Here is a 20,009-nt window from a genome sequence, read left to right as displayed (position 1 = left end):
AAGGACATTCAAACACATTTGAAATGATAAAGTCAGTGAAGTAATTGAGAAACGGTGGGGTGGGCATGGGGAGCAGTGTGATGGGAAACAGGAAATGGACAGGGTTATTGACTGCTTCACTACAACCTGCAGTAACTAGCAGATCCTGCAATGCTCTTATGAGCACTTACTGCATAAACAATAATATATGTATTTCTAAATTAATATGAATGGAACACACAATTGAGTCATTCTTTTTAATGGTTTAATTGTCAAAAAAAAATCCTGATAGCAAAACTCCAACTCTATTAGACTTAATTTGATGGTAGCAGCAGTTTTACACGAAGATCAAAAATAAAACACATAAAACAACAACATTTATTTAAAGAATATATATCAATTAAGTACTGTCCTCAAATTTTGTACTTTTTTTATATTTTAAAGGTTACGGAGAAACTAATCATGTGCCATACATTTTTAATCATCAAATCTGAGTACAACATATTGTACATTTATAATTTAACTTACCAGATAATTATATGACGGAATTTAAGAAAATGAAGGGGGATTAGCTAATTTAGAAATGTACATTTTGGTAACATATCTTAAAAATTGGTAATCACTTGGACAGAGAGTATTGTAGCCAAATTTACTGACGATACAAAGATAGGAAAGCAAGTTGCGAAGAGGACACAAAGGGTCTGCAAAGGGATATAGATAGATTAAGGGAGTGGGCAAAAATTTGGCAAATGAACTATAAGATGGGAAAATATGAGGTTATCAACTTTGGTAGGAAAAATAGAAAAGCAAAATATTATTTAAATAGAGAGAGACTGCAGAATGATGTGGTGCAGAGGGATTCGGGTGTCCTTGTAAATGAATCACAAAATGTTAGCATGCATGTGCAGCAGGTAATTAGGAAGGCAAATGGAATGTTGGTCTTTATCGCAAGGGGGATGGAGTATGAAAATAGGGAAGTCTTGTTACAACAGGGCGTTGATGAGATCACACCTAGGGCTGGATTCTAAGAGCCCGCCGCCGATATTGGCGACAAACTCGAAAAATGGCGGCCTGTCCACGTAGGCTGCACGCCAAAGAGCCACCGCGATCTTAAATGCGGAGGCTCATTTAAAATGTGGAGGGGACAGGCTGTGTGTCGCCAGCAATGGCGTCAGCTGCCTGTGTGCAGTCATTGGCGCCAGTTTTAAAGGGCAGCCAGCCCCGCTGGCATATTCAAATTTTTAAAGAAAGATCACCCCAAAATTAAATAAATAAATTTCTTATGCCCCTTTTTTTATCCCCATAACACTTACAGTAACTTACAATAACTATTTGGTCTTTCCCCCCAAAACACTTACCTTTTATATCTGACCTTACTCCCCAAACTGCACAAAGTTTAAGGTTCAACCCTTCCCACCATCCCCTACACCTATTTGATCCCATGCCCCACCCCCGCACTGACAAACTTACCTCCTCCCCCATCCCCACCAGTGTGGTGCCGTGTTTTCCTGGACGGGATCTGAAGGCACGGGAGTGCCAGCTGCTGCGCCAAAGATTGCAGTGGGCCTTCAAGATTGGAGGTAAGTGTATTTAAATTTATTAATTTTATGGTTTACCATATTTAAATTGTGGTCCCATCACCCAGCAGCGGGGTGACTGCCATGGAGGATCGGGCAGGGCCCTTCCAGCGTCAAGGTCCAAGGTCAGACCTCATCCAGAGCCATCATCAGGTCCCCCTGCCATGGATGACGACATCGAAGGCTTGTTAAAATCCAGCCCCTAGAGTGCTGCATACAATTTTGGTCTCCTTATTTAAGGAGGGATGTACCTGCATTGGAGGCAGTTAGGAGAAGGTTCACTGGGTTGATTCCTTGAATAAAGGAGTTATCTTTTGAGGAAAGGTAGAGCAGTTTGGGACTATACTGAATAGACTTTAGAAGAATGAGAGGTGGTCTTATTGAAACATATAAGATTTTGAAGAGGCTTGAAGGGTAGATGCTGAGAGGATGTTTCCCCTCATGGGGCAATCTAGAACTAGGGGACACAGTTTCAGAACAAGGGGTCTCCCATTTAAGACGGAGATGAGGAGGAATTTCCTCTCTCTCAGGGTCGTTAATCTTTGAAATCCTCTACCCCAGAGAGCAGTGGAGGCTGAGTCATTGAATAAATTCAAGGCTGAGTTAGACAAATATTTGATTTACAAGGGAGTCAAGGGTTATGGGGGGCAGGCAGGAAAGTGGAGTTGAGGGCATGATCAGTTCAGTCATGATCTTAGTGACTGACAGAGCAGGCTTGATGGGCTGAATGGCCTACTCCTGCTCCTATTTCCTGTGTTCTTATTTTAAAACGTGCCATTTTTAGATTTTCTTAAAGATGCTGCGAGAATCAAAATCTTCTGGGTTTTTTCTCCAGATTTTGACATTTTCGTCCAAAGTGATACAGATTTTACATCCCAGCGCCAATCTTAAAACTTGGTGGCCATCGCCTAAAAGGAACAAAAAGAAGAAAATATTTCTAATTTCCATTTTTTCTTTTAATACCTGGATCTGCATTCTAATCTGCATCAACCATCACAGTTTGCTTACAATAATAGTGACAACATCAGCAACCCCATAACATAGGAAAAATGTTCTATGGGGTTGAGTAGAGGAATAAGGAAAACTGATGCCAAACCAAAGAGGGAGAGGTTAGGAGGGGTGACCAAAATCTTAGTCAAAGAGGTGTTAAAGGAGGAGAGGGAACATGGTAAGGGAATTCCAGAGGGGTGGACTTAGAATGGTTAATGACACAGAAGCCAAAGATGGGCTCAAGGGAGTGGGGGGGGGGGGTGCAATAAACATGAGGTTGCAGTCTGAAAAACAGACAGTACAATGGTGGTTACAGGGGCTGGGGTGGGAGGGGAGGGTTAGGAGAGGTGGGAGAGGGTTGTAGAGCTGGAGGAAATGATAGAATTTGAGGTTTTGGGGGACCAGGAGCCAATGTAGGTCAGCAAGGATAGGGGTAATGGGTGAATGGGACTTGTAGGATAGGGTACAGGAAACAGTGCTTTGAATAAGCTGAAGTTTACGGAGGGAGAAGAGGGTTTGCCCCAAAGATGACAAATGAGGGCATCAGCAGCTTTTATTTCACCCCAAATTCTTTTCATGACGGCTATGGGGCTGAACCATTTATATGAGTGACTAAGCCTCCAAGACCATTTGTAGGATCACGTAGGGAAGTCAAGCTCCAAGACTTCAGACACATCCAAGTAAGGCACTGCACGTGGCAGTCTGCCATTCTTTCAGGGGCGGCACAGTGGCGCAGTGGTTAGTACCGCAGCCTCACAGCTCCAACGACCCGGGTTCAATTCTGGGTACTGCCTGTGTGGAGTTTGCACGTTCTCCCTGTGTCTGCGTAGGTTTCCTCCGGGTGCTCCGGTTTCCTCCCACAGCCAAAAGACTTGCAGGATGATAGGTAAATTGGCCATTATAAATTGCCCCTAGTATAGGTAGGTGGTAGGGGAATATAGGGACAGGTGGAGATGTGGTAGGAATATGGGATTAGTGTAAGATTAGTATAAATGGGTGGTTAATGGTCGGCACAGACTCAGTGGGCCGAAGGGCCTGTTTCAGTGCTGTATCTCTAAATCATAAATCAAAATGAGCATTTATACTGATGGCAAGATCTGGTAATACTGGACTAATCAATGCTATTATCAAAGGTACCATTAGGTGACAGTATTGCACTTAGCAAACAGTGCAAGAACCTTATTGAGGGAAGTCAGGTGTGTTCACTGTTTCCCAAAAGCCAATAGATTTACTGCAGAACACAGAAGAGGGTAAAATATGTCATAGAGTGGGAAGGTAAGCAAAATGCCACTCTCAGAACCTGTTATATTTGTAGGGTCTCTCCTTCTTTTCAGAGAAGTTCCCACAATGACCCCACTGTTGAGGCTGGGAGCTCACAGGTGTATTCACGATGAAGGATCTTCCCCCAAATCCTTAGCTTCTCTTTTCAGATGCTGACAGCCTGCTGTGTATTTCTTCCATTTTCTGATTTTAGTTCCAATTCATAATTATTTTTTCTTTATATCTCTGTGGGTTGGGATGTTATGTGGTACAGTGGTATAATAAGGGTTGCCAACTCTGCTTGGGTATATTCCTGGAGGTTTCATCACATGACATTCCGACTTGAACCCCCTTCCTCCCCGCCCCCACACACCTGCCATTGGTCCATCCTCCAGGCGCCACTGCCTCCCCAAGCCAATTAGAAAGGGAACAGACTATTGTTAACCAATTGGATTAATCTTGACTGTTACTGAAACAGCATTTTTCGCCCCATCTCCAATGTTTTTAGAGATAACAACCGAAAATGTTCAAAGATAATGAAAAAATGCAGGATTTTATTTCGTGACCCTACAATTTTACTCTTGGGTCACTTGCGGCAATGTTCTGGAGATTAATCTTTAATCTTTGGCACAAGACCTGCAGATCACTCCTGAACCAAGTGCTTACTCCACCTTCCCATGGCAAGTAAGTAAAAACCCTGCGCATGGCATTTCCACTTATCCTAAAGCTGGCCCATGCACTGTTCTCCTTGGTTAAAGATGTTGCATTGCCAGTATTTTCTGCTTTGCAAGCTGAGTATTTGGGGGGTTGGGGAGGAAATTTGAACCCCAAAAATGGGAGGGTGCGGGTGGGAAATTAAAGTATTAAAAATCTGAATCCCAACCAGAACCCGCCCACTTCTGGTTTTAATGGGGGTGGGAGGGGCGTGAGTGACCAAGCCGCCCCCAGGAGGCGGATTGGCAATTTAAATATTATAATGAGGCTGGCAGCCTCAGATTAATCCACCATTTCAAATTTAACTCCAGCCATCCAGGATTCCCAGGCCTCACGAAACCTGACAGCTTAATGAAGGCAACAAAAGCAGAAAATGCTGGAAATACTCAGGAGGTCAGGCTGCATCTGAGTATTTCCAGCTTTTTCTGCTTTTGTTTCAGATTTCCAGCATCCGCAGTATTTTGCTTCTGTGTTTGTGTGAGCTTAATGAAGGCGATAAATTTCCACTTACCTGCTGGACCCAACGTACCTGCCTCACCACCCTCGGACAGCCCCCTCCAAGCACCCCAATGATCTCCCCCCAAGAGGCCTTCAATCTCCCCCAGCCAAGGCCACCAATCGTGCCTTCAAAGCCTCCCATCTCGCCCTTTCCACGCCTGAGGCCTCCAATCGCACCCCTGAGGCCACTGACCCTCCCATTTGTCCTGGCCTCCCATCCCTCAAGCCTCCAATTTACAACCCTCTCGCCCACACACCCCTCGCCCCACACTGCCAGCTCAGGTTTGGATCCCCCCAGGAATCGGACCAGCCCCACTAGAATCGGAAACCACTCCCCTCCTCTCCCCAGGGATTGTAACCCACCCCCCCCACTCTCACTGGGTTCAGGGATCAGACCTACCTGCTCCTATGGCTTTTTCTACAGTGCTCCTTACATAACTGAAAGCCAAATCTGTCAATCAGGCCTACTTTCAGGTGGGGAGCCTGTCAGTGATGTCACACACATACTGTGGGGTTAAAACTCCTCAGGTGTATGGGGAAACCCAGACTTATGGATTTTCCTCGTGCTACTGAGAAACCCTGCCCCACTCCTGACTGGTCAAAAAGTTAAAATTTCCCTCTTCCTCTTTGCAAACAAGCTGTTTGGATGATCAAAAATGCTAGTTGAATCGCACTGGGATTACTTTCCTTGCCTGTTGGTCCATTTGGACTAAGTGCCTTGGCCCAGATATCAAGAGATTTCTTGTGATATACTCGGGCGGCGCAGTGGTTAGCACGCAGCCTCACAACTCCAGCGACCCGGGTTCAATTCTGGGTTCTCCCTGTGTCTGCGTGGGTTTTCACCGGGTGCTCCGGTTTCCTGCCAAAGACTTGCAGGTTGATCGGTAAATTGGCTATTATAAATTGCCCCTAGTATAGGTAGGTGGTAGGGGAATATAGGGACAGGTGGGGATATGGGATTAGTGTAGGATTAGTATCAATGGGTGGTTGATGGTTGGCACAGACTTGGTGGGCCAAAGGGCCTGTTTCAGTGCTGTATCTCTAAATAAAATAAACATATTAGGATTGAAAGGGAGGAAGTATTAGCTGTTTTAGCGGGCTTAAAAGTGGATAAATCCCCAGGCCCAGATGAGATGTATCCCAGGCTGTTATGTGAGGCAAAGGAGGAGATTGCAGGGGATCTGACACAAATTTTCAAATCCTCTCTGGCCCCAGGAGACGTACCAGAGGACTGGAGGACAGCGAATGTGGTACCATTATTCAAGAAGGGTATCAGGGATAAACCAGGCCGGTGAGTTGAACATCAGTGGTTGGGAAACTATTGGAAAAAATTCTGAGGGACAGGATTAATCTCCAGTTGGAGAGGCAGGGATTAATCAAGGATATTCAGCATGGCTTTGTCAGGGGGAGATCGTGTCTAACTAACTTGATTGAATTTTTCGAGGTGGTGACTAGATGTGTAGATGAGGATAAAGCAGTTGATTTAATCTACATGGACTTCAGTAAGGTTTTTGATAAGGTCCCGCATGGGAGATTGGTTAAGAAGGTAAGAGCCCATGGGATCCAGGGAAATTTGGCAAATTGGATCCAAAATTGGCTTAGTGGCAGGAGGCAGAGGGTGATGGTGGAGGGTTGTTTTTGCGACTGGAAGCCTGTGACCAATGGGGATCGGTGCCGGGTCCCTTGCTGTTTGTAGTGTACATTAATGATTTGGATGTGAATACAGGAGGTATGATCAGTAAGTTCGCAGATGACATGAAAATTGGTGATGTCGTAAATAGTGGGGAGGAAAGCCTTAGATTACAGGATGATATAGATGGGCTGGTAAGATGGGCAGAGCTGTGGAAAATGGAATTTAATCCTGAGAAGTGTGAGATGATGCATTTTGGGAGGACTAGCAAGGCAAGGGAATATACAATGGATGGTAGGACCCTAGGAAGTTCAGAAGGTCAGAGGGACCTTGGTGTACTTGTCCATAGATCACTGAAGGCAGCAGCACAGGTAGATAAGGTGGTTAGGAAGACATATGGGATACTTGCCTTTATTAGCTGAGGCATAGAATATAAGAGCAGAGAGGTTATGATGGAGCTGTATAAAATGCTATAGGCCACAGCTGGAGTACTGTGTACAGTTCTGTTCACCACACTATAGGAAGGATGTGATTGCACTGGAGAGGATGCAGAGGAGATTCACCAGGATGTTGTCTGGGCTGGAGCATTTCAGCTATGAAGAGAGACTGAAAAGGCTAGGGCTGTTTTCCTTAGAGCAGAGAAGGCTGAGGTGGGACCTGATTGAGGTATACAAAATTATGAGGGGCATTGATCGGACAGATAGGAAGAAACATTTTCCCTTAGCGGAAGGATCAATATCCAGGGGGCATAAATTTAAGGTAAGGGGCAGGAGGTTTAGAGGGGATTTGAGGAAAACTCTTTTCACCCAGAGGGTGGTTGGAATCTGGAACACACTGCCTGAAGAGGTGGTCGAGGCAGGAATCCTCACAACATTTAAGAAGTATTTAGATGAACACTTGGAACGGCATAGCATACAAGGCTACGGGCCAAGTGCTGGAAAATGGGATTAGAATAGATAGGTGCTTGACGGCCGGCAATGACTTGATGGGCTGAAGGGCCTGTTTCTGTGCTGTATAACTATGACACCCAGAGCCTATCATTTTTCAACTGTCATGAGCTGAGAGTTTAAAGCTTTCTGACTCATTCACAGTACATACCAGGAGCACTGAGGTGTAAAATCTGGGTCATTAGATTTAAACAGGTTTTTTTTGTAGCCATGACAAAGTCTGCAGATCTAGCCAAGAACCTGGTGGTGCAGAATGATTTCCACTGGTGTTTTCCAGAGATTATTAAGTTTAATTGACATTAAGCAACATCTAAAACATTATATAAAGAAAGTTTCTTACACTGGCAGGGGCGGACTCTTGCTCTTGGTCCTGTGAGGGGAACAGTGCAGGGGTTCCATTCTGTGAAGAAGGGATCAGAATATTATAGCTCAATCTCAGGAGTTGGGAACATCATAAACCTTTCCCATTTTACAGGAAACTTAGCACGTTTTCAAAAACAATTTTCTCTTTCTTCAGTCTGTCCATGGTCAATGGAGCAGCCAGGAAACCTGCTCCCAGATGTCTGCCAGACCCCTGTCGAACCAACTGCCAGGAAGTACACGATGGTGAAAGAAACAGAAAAAGAGAAAGAGAAAAGACAAAGAAAAAGAAGGACTTGCATTCATACAATGACTGATCATGTCCCCAAGTCATCCAACAACCAATGAAATGCTTTTGAAGTACAGTCATTGTGTTGTTAGATAGGCAAACCCAACTATCAACTTCAAAATAGCAAGTCCCCACAAGTAGCAGAAATGACCAGTTAATTTATTTTTGGTGATGTTCGTTGAGGGAGGAATGTTGGCCTGACCACTGAAGGGCTCCATGCTGTTCTTTGCTGAAGGGGCTGAATAACCTACTCTTGTATTATATTCCTATGTATAGTCCCATGTGACCTTACACATCCATTTGAACAACTGGAACAGGCGGACAGGGCTTCACTTTAACGCTTCATTCAAGAGACGGTACCTCCAACAATGCAGCACCACTCCAGTCATATATGGAAGTGCTAGCTAAGATTATGCACTGAAGTGGAAACTGAATCCACAACCATCTGCTACCAACTGAACCAAACCATGCTGAAAAGGTGATCATGGGTGACCCTTCCTTAAACTGTTGCTTCTTATGGACTTTGGCTCAGCACCTCTCTCTTGATGGTATGACAGTTCGTCTTACAGTATTAGTGACATTTTCATAACACGTTCTGTTGGAGACTGCTTAAATGAGTGAAACCACTTTGCGGTGGAAATACAATGTTAGTAGGGCACATTTTCAACTTCACAACATGGGCAGTAATCTGGCAGAGTGGAGAACCTGTCCATTGTAGAAGTACCCGACTTTCAGTCCATTCCCTTCAATGGACTAAAAACTGGATGGGTCCTACAATGGATAGATAATCTGCTTCACCAGATTACCATCCATGTCGTGAAGGTGAAAATTTACTCCAGTGTCTTTGAGACAAGATCTAGTCATGGCTGTGGTACGGCGGGGTGGAGGGTGGAAATTGCATTAGCACTTGTCCATTTGAAAGCACTTTCCCTGTTGTCAAACTCTTCTCTAGTCTTCTACTCTTAACAGGGTCATCATCTGTTCCAGGTGAATTCTCTTGCTTTGTGGGGAACCAGTAAGGAAGGGGAGCATATAAGTAATCAGTGGTGTCACGCTGCTAAATCTTCTCAAACACGTCCTGAGTTACCCCACCATTTACGTATAATCCACTCAATTGATCTTACCCACACTGCAGACTAGAGATTGGATTACTCCCCTCAACACTTACATTGTACATTATTTTCACGATTCCCCCTCCACCCCTCCTGCCCTCCTGGGATGACATTTCAATGGTGCCGGCAGTTCATGGACCATTATTCCATACAATATTACACCATCTATGCCCATATTTAGTCTTATAACCTTAAGTGTATTCCTAACCAGAACACTTTTTGAAGGAGTGAATCTACACCACATCACATAACTTTAGCTGTGAATATGTCCAGTACTCTGTGAGGGGGAGAGAGGGCAGGGAAAAAATGGTTCCCTCTAATTGCAAGACTTGCCTGAGGTTTGTTCATTGTACACAAGGCTGTTCAGCAAATACTTGTTTAAATCCTGATAAAAGGGCCCCTTATGAATAAAACTGTAGAACTACATAGCGATAAAAGATAAAAATGAAGGTGACAGACCATGTGGAGTGCTTGGTCAGTAGATGGATTGTTTTTCATCATGCAGTACATAACAGCATCATGCACAGTGGTAAAAAGCTGGGATTTGCTGATGTTTTTCCCAAAAAATTCTCCTTGTTCAAACTGTTGAACAATAGCCCCTGAAAGAAGCAAAATTCAGTTAAGAGCAACTGTTGATCTGGATTGGTTCTATATACATTCATATTAGATATATATACTGACGCTGAATTTCCTCATGCGTTTGGAAGACTCCTGCTATAACTCTGGCAGAATTCTGTCCTGGAGAAAGAAAAACAACTGGATATTCTGGATTCCCATTGACATTGCGACTCAGTAGGTGGCCTTGTAAGGGGTGGAATTTCTGCCTGCCACTTACAAGACTAATGATGCCAAGGGGGCTGGCCTGGGGTGGGGATGGGGGGGTGGGGGGAGAGTGTCAAGATCTCTGTACATTGGAAGTTCCTGCTTCCCTTGCTCAGGAGGGACCTGCTGTAGTCCAGTATACTGACAGAGGTGAGGCTTACTAATCCCTAGAAGTCGCTACTGGGATGTGACCTGGACCCAAAAGAAAAGAGAAACTAAAACAAAAAATTCAGGAATGGCCCCCTACACATGGTTGAGGGGAGGCTCGGGGAGGAGTCTGAGCACCCCAACCCATGTAGAATAAATTTGGACTTGGAGTGGCACAAGCCGCCTGTGTTAATTAGGTGCCCTCCCACAGACTCTGGCGGAGGTTGGCTGCTCCATGGAGGCCGTCGATGGGCATGATCCCATCATAACTGCCAAGATTTCATCCCATGTGCCAATATATAGGTAAGCTTGTACAAACCATAATAATTATGGCCCCTCTATTGCTGCCTGGCTAAGATCAACTAACACAGTACCGATTGAATCTGGGACCTTCCTGGATTCTTTGGAGGTAATTTTAACTTAACCATTTTGTTGGGAAACTGATGGGATTGGGTGCAACTCTTGTTTTACTCCTTGCTCAATATTACTCTCCATTGAAGTCCACGCTCAGTTTGGGTTCCCCCAGGGCCACTCAGCTCCTGATCCATTACAACCATGATCCATTCTTAAACAAAAGAGCTAAACTCAAGAGGGAAGGTGGCAGTGACTGCCCCCTTGATGTCACGGCAGCATTTTACTGAGTATGGCATCAAGGAGCCCTAACAAAATTGAAGTCAATGGGAATCAGGGGGAAAACTCTCCACTGGCACAAAGGAAAATGATTGTTGGAGGCCAATCATCTCAGTCTCAGGACATTGCTGCAGGAGTTCCTCAGGGTAGTGTCCCAGGCCCAACCATCTTCAGCAGCTTCATCAATGACCTTCCATCATAAGGTCAGAAGTGAGGATGTTTGGTGATGATTGCACAATATTCAGCACCATTTGCAACTCCTCAGATACTAAAGCAGTCCGTGTCCATATGCAGCGAGACCTGGACAACATTCAGGCTTGGGCTGATAAGTGGCAAGTTACATTCACGCCAGACATGTGCCAGGCAATGATCATCTCCAAAAAGAGAGAATCTAACCATTTCCTCTTGACATTCAATGGCATTACCATCACTGAATCCCCCACCATCAACATCCTGGAGGTTACCATTGACTAGAAACTGGACCAGCCATATAAATACTGTGACTACAACAGCAGGTCAGAGACTGGGAATTCTGAGGTGAGTAACTCGCCTTCTACATACGAATATATGTACATATGAATTAGGAGCAGGAATAAGCCATTTGGCCCCTCGTGACTACTCCGCCAATCTTGATAAGATCTTGGCTGATCTGAATGTGGCCTCAACTTCACTTTCCTGTCTGTTCCCATAACACTTGACTCCCTTGTCTATCAATATCGATCTAACTCAGCCTTGAAGATATTCAAGGACCCAGCCTCTACTGCTGTCTGAGGAAGCGAATTCCACAGACTTATGACCCTCTGAGAGAAAGAAAATTCTCCTCATCTCCGTCTTGAATGGGAGACCCCTTATTTTTAAACTGTGTCCACTAGTTCTGATTCCCCAAAGCCTGTCCACCATTTACAAGGGAAAAGTCAGGAGTGTGATGGAATGCTCTCCACTTGCCTTGGTGAGTGTGGCTCCAACAACACTCAAGAAGCTCAGCATCATCCAGGACAAAGCAGTTCACTTGATCGGCGCCCCATCCACCACCTTAAACATTCACTCCCTCCACTACCAAAGCACAGTGGCAACAGTGTGTACCATATAAAAGATGCACTGCAGCAATGCACCAAGGCTCCTTTGACAGCACCTTCCAAACCCATGATCTCTACTACCTATAAGGACAAGGCAGTACACGCATGGGAACACCACCACCTGCAAGCTCCCCTCCAAGCCACACACCATCCTGACTGGAACTCCCTTCCTAACAGCACTGTAGCAGTACTCGCACCAGATGGACTGCAGCAGTTCAAGAAGGTGGCTCAACACCACTTTCTCGAGGGCAATTGGGGATGGACAACAAAGGCTGGCCTTACCAGAGATGCCCACGTCCCATGAAAGAATTAAAAAAATCAGTATTTAATTTACCAGCTAAGCCAGCAAGTCGTCTTCCACTGTTACAAAGGAGTGGTGTGGGGAGAATGGAAGGCAATCTATTCATACCTTCTGTCATTACATTTATCCCTACAGTTCTAGGCAGCATGTCACACAGCAAATGGGCTGCAATTTCATGTTGGAAAAACAAGCACATCCCATTTCAAATGGTTCATCTTATACTTACAGTGACATCCTGACAGGTACACATCAACCTCAATCTCCTTATAATCCCGAAAAATCTGGAATATAAAAGCATTGAGCAGCAAGACAGGTTAATAAAGTGCTTAATAAAGCATACAGGCTCCTATAAATGGAGGTGTAGTCAAGAAGTTATGCAAAACTTATATAAAACACTATTTCAGCCCCAATTCTGGGCACCACACTTTAGGAATGATGTGTAAGCTTTGGAGAGAGTACAGAAGATATTTACCAGAATGGTTCTAGGGATGAGGAGTTACAGTTACGTGGAAAGACCGAAGAATCTGGGGTTGTTCTCCTTCGAGTGATGGTTACGAGGAGATTGAATAGAGGTGTTTAAAATCATGATGAGTTTAGATAGAGTAAATAAAGAGAAACTGTTTCCAATAGCTGAAAGGTTGATAATCAGAGGGCACAGATTTAAGGTGATTGGCAAAAGAACCAGAGGTGACATGAGGAAAAACTGTTTTACGCAACTAGTGGTTAGGATTTGGAATGCACTGTCTGATAGAGTGCCAGAAACAGATTCAATAGTAGCCTTCGAAAGGGAATTGCATAAATACTTGAAGGAAAATATGAGAAAGGGATATGAGAAAAGAGCTGGGAGTGGTATTAACTGGAAAGATCTGGTGCAGATCTGATGGGCCAAATGGCCCCCTTCTGTGCTGTACTATTCTTTGATTCGATGAAATTGTTTTGCTTACTTCAAAGGGGCAAAATGATATTTGTATGAAGTTGAAATGGTCAAAAGCACAAAGTGGGATCTCAGTCTTATTAACATTTCTGCCTCATGAGTTGAAAATACTTGCTCCCAAAACTTTGGCACCCGAGAACCATCTTGCAGAAAAAATATAACTAGACGTGTATGATCTGTCCCACTTAAAAAAAACCATCAGAAGTCAAGCACACTTGCCTAAGTATTTTACTGAAGAGTTTTTCTCCCAGAGGGCTTTTTAAAAGTTATTTTATTACTCTTACTTAGTTTCAACCTGATGTGCTCATTTTCTCTATTGGGAACCTCATGTCTCCCAGACCAGTACAAGGTGAGATTGGCAACTTGGTCTCTAGGCAATCATGACATGAGCCTTCATCTTGCCATCTTAGCACTTTGTTGTTCCAAGGAGCTGTGCCACCCTACCTGAGAAACATTTCATTTTACAAAGTTGGTCTCCCTCAAAATACAAGAGAGAATAAAAATTGATCATGTGAGACAAGATTCTACATTGTGACTTGCTCCAACTTTATTTTTTCTTGAAGATGGAAGAATTTATTCATTCTATTTTAATCTGTTTTAAAAAGCGTAAGTGGTAGCAATACCAGAAACCTGCTTGTGCTGTGATGCCTCTGATTATTCTGCACAGATTATTATTCTTGGACGTTGGGGAAGAAACCCAGATTTGAACGACCAGGGCTCTCGTCCACCACTTCATGCAGTTCACCAAGAAACCACAAGATGATGCATCAAATGATCTGACAAAGAAAATTGGAACGAGCGTGAAGGAGTGCAGGTCAAACCTTTGATTTGAACCTGGATCAACAGCATGGGAGTCTAATGTTTCCTCTTGTAGGATCTACCAGCCTACCTGTGGAAAAGAATGGTGTCGTCTCAGTACCTCTTGCCTGACCTGTGGCCAAGGCAGTATGCCAGGCAGCCTACCACTCCATATTGCAGCTTATCAGAGTGCCACATCTTCGATAGGGTTAGCTTTCAACATGGGATGGGAAGCAGATGGTACTGTGGTTTAGATTGTGGCCCTTTCACCTTAGGGACTTGGGTTTAAATCTAGCCCAGATTGATGAGATGAAAGTTTTCTCCGGCTGACAGCTGTAAGGAACATAATTGAACTGAGCTTTAGCCATCTTAATCCAATTCCCACTGGGTTCCGTTTCATAGTACCATAACTGGCCTTAATGTTAACAGTGCCAAAGGTGGTTGGTGCAGGAAATTGAGTGTCACAGTGGTCCAGTAGGGTGTGCTGTTATGATACAGGGTCGAAGAACATTATTAAGGCAAAACAAAGGGAGCTATCTGTAGGGTTAGCTTCTCTATGGGTAGAAAATCCAGTCTATCTTGTTACACTTGACATGTGTGCTTGATGAAGAAATTTGGCAGCAAAAATTTTGATGAGCACAAAAATAACAATTAAAGTTAAAGTAGAATGAAATCAAGGCTTGTCTTACATTTCTCAAAATCTTGATGCAGACGCTATCCACAAAGTTGACAGGACTAAAGTCGAGAATGAGGGAATGAACATTTGGTTTTGGAAGACCAAGCGACTCTAGACTGTGCTCTTCTGGCTTCTTGCTGACTTTAGATGGTGAGTCAGGACCCGATTCCATTTCTAAGCCGATAGATGTATCATTATCAATAATCTCGCTGATGGTGGCTAGGCCATCTGATCCTGATTCAAAGTCTTTTCGTTTCTAGAGAGGTTAATTTTTTGCATTTAAAAACATTGCTATAACGTGCAACACCTAATAGTACATTGAATATTCCATAGGCATAACAAACTAAGGTGATAGGAAGGAGTAAAGGAGCTTCAGCATGTTTGCTTCACCTATTTCTTTGGGTCCATATACAGGAAAACCACGGAACTTTTCTTCCTAGTGATTAGCACATATGTCTTTAATCTTTCAAAACTAAAATAAAATGAAATTGCCTGGTTTTATTTAACAGAACCATCAAAGTATTTTTAAAATATTAATATTGACAGGTCATCGTATGCCCTACTATACTGCAAATATTATTTTTATTTTTGTTTATTTTTTATTTTAGAGATACAGCACTGAAACAGGCCCTTCGGCCCACCGAGTCTGTGCCGACCAACAACCACCCATTTATACTAACCCTACAGTAATCCCATATTCCCTGTCACCTACCTACACTAGGGGCAATTTACAATAGCCAATTTACCTATCACCTGCAAGTCTTTGGCTGTGGGAGGAAACCGGAGCACCCGGCAAAAACCCACACAGTCACAGGGAGAACTTGCAAACTCCACACAGGCAGTACCCAGAATCAAACCCAGGTCCCTGGAGCTGTGAGGCTGCAGTGCTAACCACTGCACCAACAGTTACTTATAGAACATTGCTTTCATATTGAGCACTGTAGATAACATTTGAAAGCAGCATGATGGGCCACAAGGCCTGCCTCTGTATTGTAAGATTCTATGAGGAATCTACCAGCTGCTTTGAGAACAATATTGGAAGTGATCTATAATGGGTACATTCTCAACAAATAGTGCATGTAGTGTCTTATTTTGGGTGCAGGCTGTCACAAACCAGGCCTAGCTACCCATGAAGAACATGACAGTAAAAACCGATATGTTTCTCTTGGGTGTTTAAGAACAAAATCCTGTAAAGAAGATAATAAAACACTATTAAAAAAAAAAATCAAGAAGCAGGTCTGAGGAAGTCAGATAAGCATTTATTTGTCCCAGCTGAGTGGAATGTTTCTACCTTTTGCTCTTTCTTGGCTTTTTTCTTTTCCTGCTTCTCCTGTTTTTTCAGCTTCTGCTTGAGTTTTGTAATTTTTTTCTTCTTTTTCGAAATTAACTTGGTGACATTAATTCCAGACTACAGGCAAATCACAGTACAGGGGGTTATTAAGGCAGTGCAACATTGTTGACACTGGGTGTTAACAGAGAGTACAAATTGTTAAAGCTAGCAAGTATGATATTTTCAGAGAAAATTGCTAATATGGTGCCAGGTCTTTTTTTTATATTTGATGTATGGATGTAGGCGACACCGTTAAATCTGCATTTATTGCCCACCATAGTTCACTGAGAAGGTGATATTGGTCCTTTTCCTTGAACCATGTGGAGATCACTGTGATGTTACATAGGGAATTCCATGATATTGATTAAGGAACAACATTACATGCCCAAGCCGGGACGATGCGCAACCTGAAGGGGAATTTGAAAGGGAATGAAGTTCTCATTGTTGTACTAATTGTTATTTTTTGATTCTCATTGCTAGAGATTGGAGAGTCTAGGGTTGTTTTCCTTAGAACAGAGGAGGCTGAGGGGTGACTTAATTGAGGTGTACAAAATTATGAGGGGCCTGATAGATTAGACAGGAAAGACCTGTTTCCCCTAGCAAAGAGGTCAATTACCAGGGGGCACAGATTTAAGATGATTGGTAGAAGGATTAGCGGGGACATGAGGAAAAACTTTTTCACTCAGTGGGTGGTGGGTGTCTGGAATTCACTGCCCGGATTGGAGGTGGAGGCAGAAACCCTCAACTCATTTAAAAGTTACCTGGACTTGCACCTAAAGTACTGTAATCTGCAAGGCTACAGACCAGGTGCTGGAAGGTAGGATTAGATTGGGTGGCTAGTTTTTACAGCCAGCACAGACACAATGGGCTGAATGGCCTCTTTCTGTGCTGTAACTTTTCTATGGTTCTATGAATCGGAACTTAAGAAGTACAGAATGCATGGGAGTCACCACAAGCAGCTGAAATACAACATTAACCAAGAATGGCCAACAAAACGAAAAAGCAGATTATAACACCGTACACTGGAAAAGCCAAGTTGGATGGAAATCAGATTCTGATGCTCAAAATGTATTGGATTCAAACTATTCCATGTACTACTTCAGAAATGAGGAAACAAGGGCTTAGAGGTGGCATAGCATTTTTGAAAATTTGTGTGCTGTCTACAGATTTACTAACTATTGAGCACAGGCAGAATTGTTCCCACAGGGGGAAGGGATTATCTAACATAAAATTAACCTGTGTCACTCTTGTGAAATTTCATTGTGGTTTACTCAATGCCAATATTATGAATGTGACTTTGTATCCCTAATTAATTTCCCTGATTGTTTACTTTTGACCTGGAAATGTTTGTATGATATTACAGTGAACAAGATGACTGATGAATGCATACCACACATTTTGAAGCTCTTCAGTCTTTGTAGGTTATTACTAACTAAATTAAATAACAAACACCACAGAGATGAAAATAGTTTCTCATTTTCTCAGTAAGGGGATGGTGTGTATTGTATGGGGGGAAAATCCTTCTAATGTCGAGTCATCAAGACATGTCAGCACCATGTAAAATTTTCTTCTAATTTATATCCTCCAGTTTTGCACTCTCAGTCCAGATTAAATAGTGTGCATGCATCTTTTTTATGTTCATTCATAGGTTGTGGGTGTCGCTGGTAAGACCAACATTTATTGTGCATTCCTAGTTATCTATGAGAAGGTGGTGGTTAGCTGCTTTCTTGAATACAGCTGAGTGGCTTGCTAGGCAATTTCAGAGGGCAGTTAAGAGTCAAGCACATTGCTGTGAGTCTGGAGTCATATGTAGGCCAGACCAGGTAAGGATGGCAGATTTCCTTGCTTAAAGGACATTGGTGAACCAGATGGGTTTTTAATGACACTCTGGTAGTTACATGGTCACCATTACTGATACTAGCCTTTTTATAACATTCCAGATCTATTTAATTAATTGAATTTACATTTCTAGCTGCCATGGTGAGATTTGAACTCATGTCTTTAGATCATTGGTCCAAGCCTCTGCATTACTAGTTCTAAACATAATCACTCACTATGCTACCATATCCCCACATTACACCTACATTATCCATTATTCTCAGCACTTCAAACCTGTATCACTTATCTTTCCCTCCAATAACAACAGGTTTAGTTCTGGAAGTCTCCCTGCAAACACAGAATCTGAAGAATCATTCTTGTCACAATTCTCTGAAAACTCTCCAATGAACCAGTGTCACATGGAAGGTTGGGTGGGGGCAGTTTGATCCACTTATATTTTAGCTGAGTGTTTGGACAGAGATGTCTGTCTGGAGACTGCACCACAGTGGAAACAAAGATTTGTTGTTAACATATTGTTTGCCTTTGCTCCGTGACCTTTTGGTCAGCTATGTGGCCTGGTCCAATCTGCACCTTCTTTGTTATCTCTTGCCCAACCCCCACCTCACTTGTTTATAATCTGTGACTTTTCTAATATTTGTCAGTTCCGAAGAAGGGTCACTGACCCGAAACGTTAACTCTGCTTCTCTTTCCACAGATGCTGCCAGACCTGCTGAGTGATTCCAGCATTTCTTGTTTTTGTTTGTTGTTGCTTTGCTGATAGTCTGAAACTTCTCTTCCCCTCCATGACTAAAATATTAATAACAGTGGACCTTTTAATCAATTTCCTTACCATCTGCTTCAGTGCTTCTTCATACAACTCAGCGTTGGCAAAGTATATGGTCGCAGATGACTGGAAGATTTTAATTCCTGGAATTTCCTTTGCCTAAAAAGAAACTCAAATCAGATCACAGACACTTGGAGCAGAGATTTTAATTGGGACTGGGTTTCAGGTGGACCAGATGAGTGTTGAACACATCCAATGTCATCAGTTTGAAGCCGGGGTTGCTTTAACTTCTAAGCTTCATTTGTGTCACGCTGCTCATTGGGGGATCAAACTGATGACATTGGGAATGGGCAGAGAGAGGCTATTACCTGGCTTCTGGCAGGTCAAAATCACATGGTCCTGAGGCTGCTCGCTGGCAGCCAGGTAGATCATGAAGGGCTATTACAAGGATGGGAAGGTGTAAGGAGGGGGCTCGGGCAGTATAAGCCTAGACTTGCCTTGTGGTTCTGGAGGAATATTCCTGTTCCTCCTGGTACCACTGAGGAAATATTTTGACCTACATCGGAGGGCAAACCCCAAGCTAACCCTAGCCCACCAGCTTTTATTGAGCAGGCTGCCTGCGGTGGGCAACCCACTCAGTAGGCCATTAAAATGTCTTACTGAGAACCTAACAACATCATAGGACCCCAATTTGCATGGATTAATGAAGCTGCTACCTGAGTCAAGTGGCTGCCATGACTACTTAAAAGAAGGGCCCACTTCAGATGGTGGCAGGTGGGAATTGATTGGGAACAGGGCAAGCAGGATGGGTTAAAATTCCCCCCTTTGTTTTTAGACAGGGCTGTAGGCCCAATTTTTTCAAGCAGATTAGACCTCAAAAGTTATAAAGTTCAGCTACATCTAGCTGTATTTTTCCATTGCCATTGCAAAATATATTCTGTCAATGTTACCCCAGAACCAGCTTCAACGAAGCATGTGAAAGCAGCTGTCTAAAATTGTTTTTGCCATGAACTGTCTTAATGATATTATAGGATTGAATTTTTGTCACTGAGGCCATAAACAGGATCCGGATTTGTTTTTGGGTCAGAAACCTGCCTCTGGCGGGAAATTGATTAAAGTTAAGATTTCTGTGCGGGGAAGCCTTTAATTGGTATGGACACGGGCTTCCTGTCACTTAGAGCCAGTGGGGGTGGGAAAAGAGGCGGGTCAGATGACGTGTGGGATTCATGTAGACATCCCATGGCACCCATCATTGAGGCTGCTGGTGGTCCTGAGGGAGAGATTGCAGTTTGTGCCAAAGTCTCCCACAGCACCAGAGGGAAGTGAGATGTCACAGG

At 43.5% G+C, this 20,009-nt stretch overlaps 1 protein-coding gene across 3 annotated transcripts in view; it reads right to left on the bottom strand.

The window, feature by feature from the left end:
• Positions 1-227: 227 nt before the first annotated feature.
• LOC137380213 (solute carrier family 26 member 6-like) overlaps positions 228-20,009 on the bottom strand; it is a 117,604-nt gene continuing 97,822 nt past the window's right edge. For all 3 annotated transcript variants that reach the window (XM_068052017.1, XM_068052018.1, XM_068052020.1), the window contains 7 exons: positions 18,739-18,831; positions 16,032-16,148; positions 14,754-14,996; positions 12,559-12,613; positions 9,816-9,955; positions 7,936-7,995; positions 228-2,464 (listed from right to left, as the gene is read on the bottom strand). In XM_068052017.1, coding sequence (XP_067908118.1) covers positions 2,444-2,464; positions 7,936-7,995; positions 9,816-9,955; positions 12,559-12,613; positions 14,754-14,996; positions 16,032-16,148; positions 18,739-18,831 — 729 coding nt within the window. In that variant the 3' untranslated portion in view covers positions 228-2,443. The remainder of the gene's footprint in view (positions 2,465-7,935; positions 7,996-9,815; positions 9,956-12,558; positions 12,614-14,753; positions 14,997-16,031; positions 16,149-18,738; positions 18,832-20,009) is intronic.

The sequence above is a fragment of the Heterodontus francisci genome, chromosome 19, assembly GCF_036365525.1.
Source record: "Heterodontus francisci isolate sHetFra1 chromosome 19, sHetFra1.hap1, whole genome shotgun sequence".
In the NCBI taxonomy this organism is placed as follows: Eukaryota; Metazoa; Chordata; class Chondrichthyes; order Heterodontiformes; family Heterodontidae; genus Heterodontus; species Heterodontus francisci.
The sequence above is the reverse complement of the archived record's forward strand: the minus strand, read 5'-3'. Positions and strand labels throughout refer to the sequence as shown.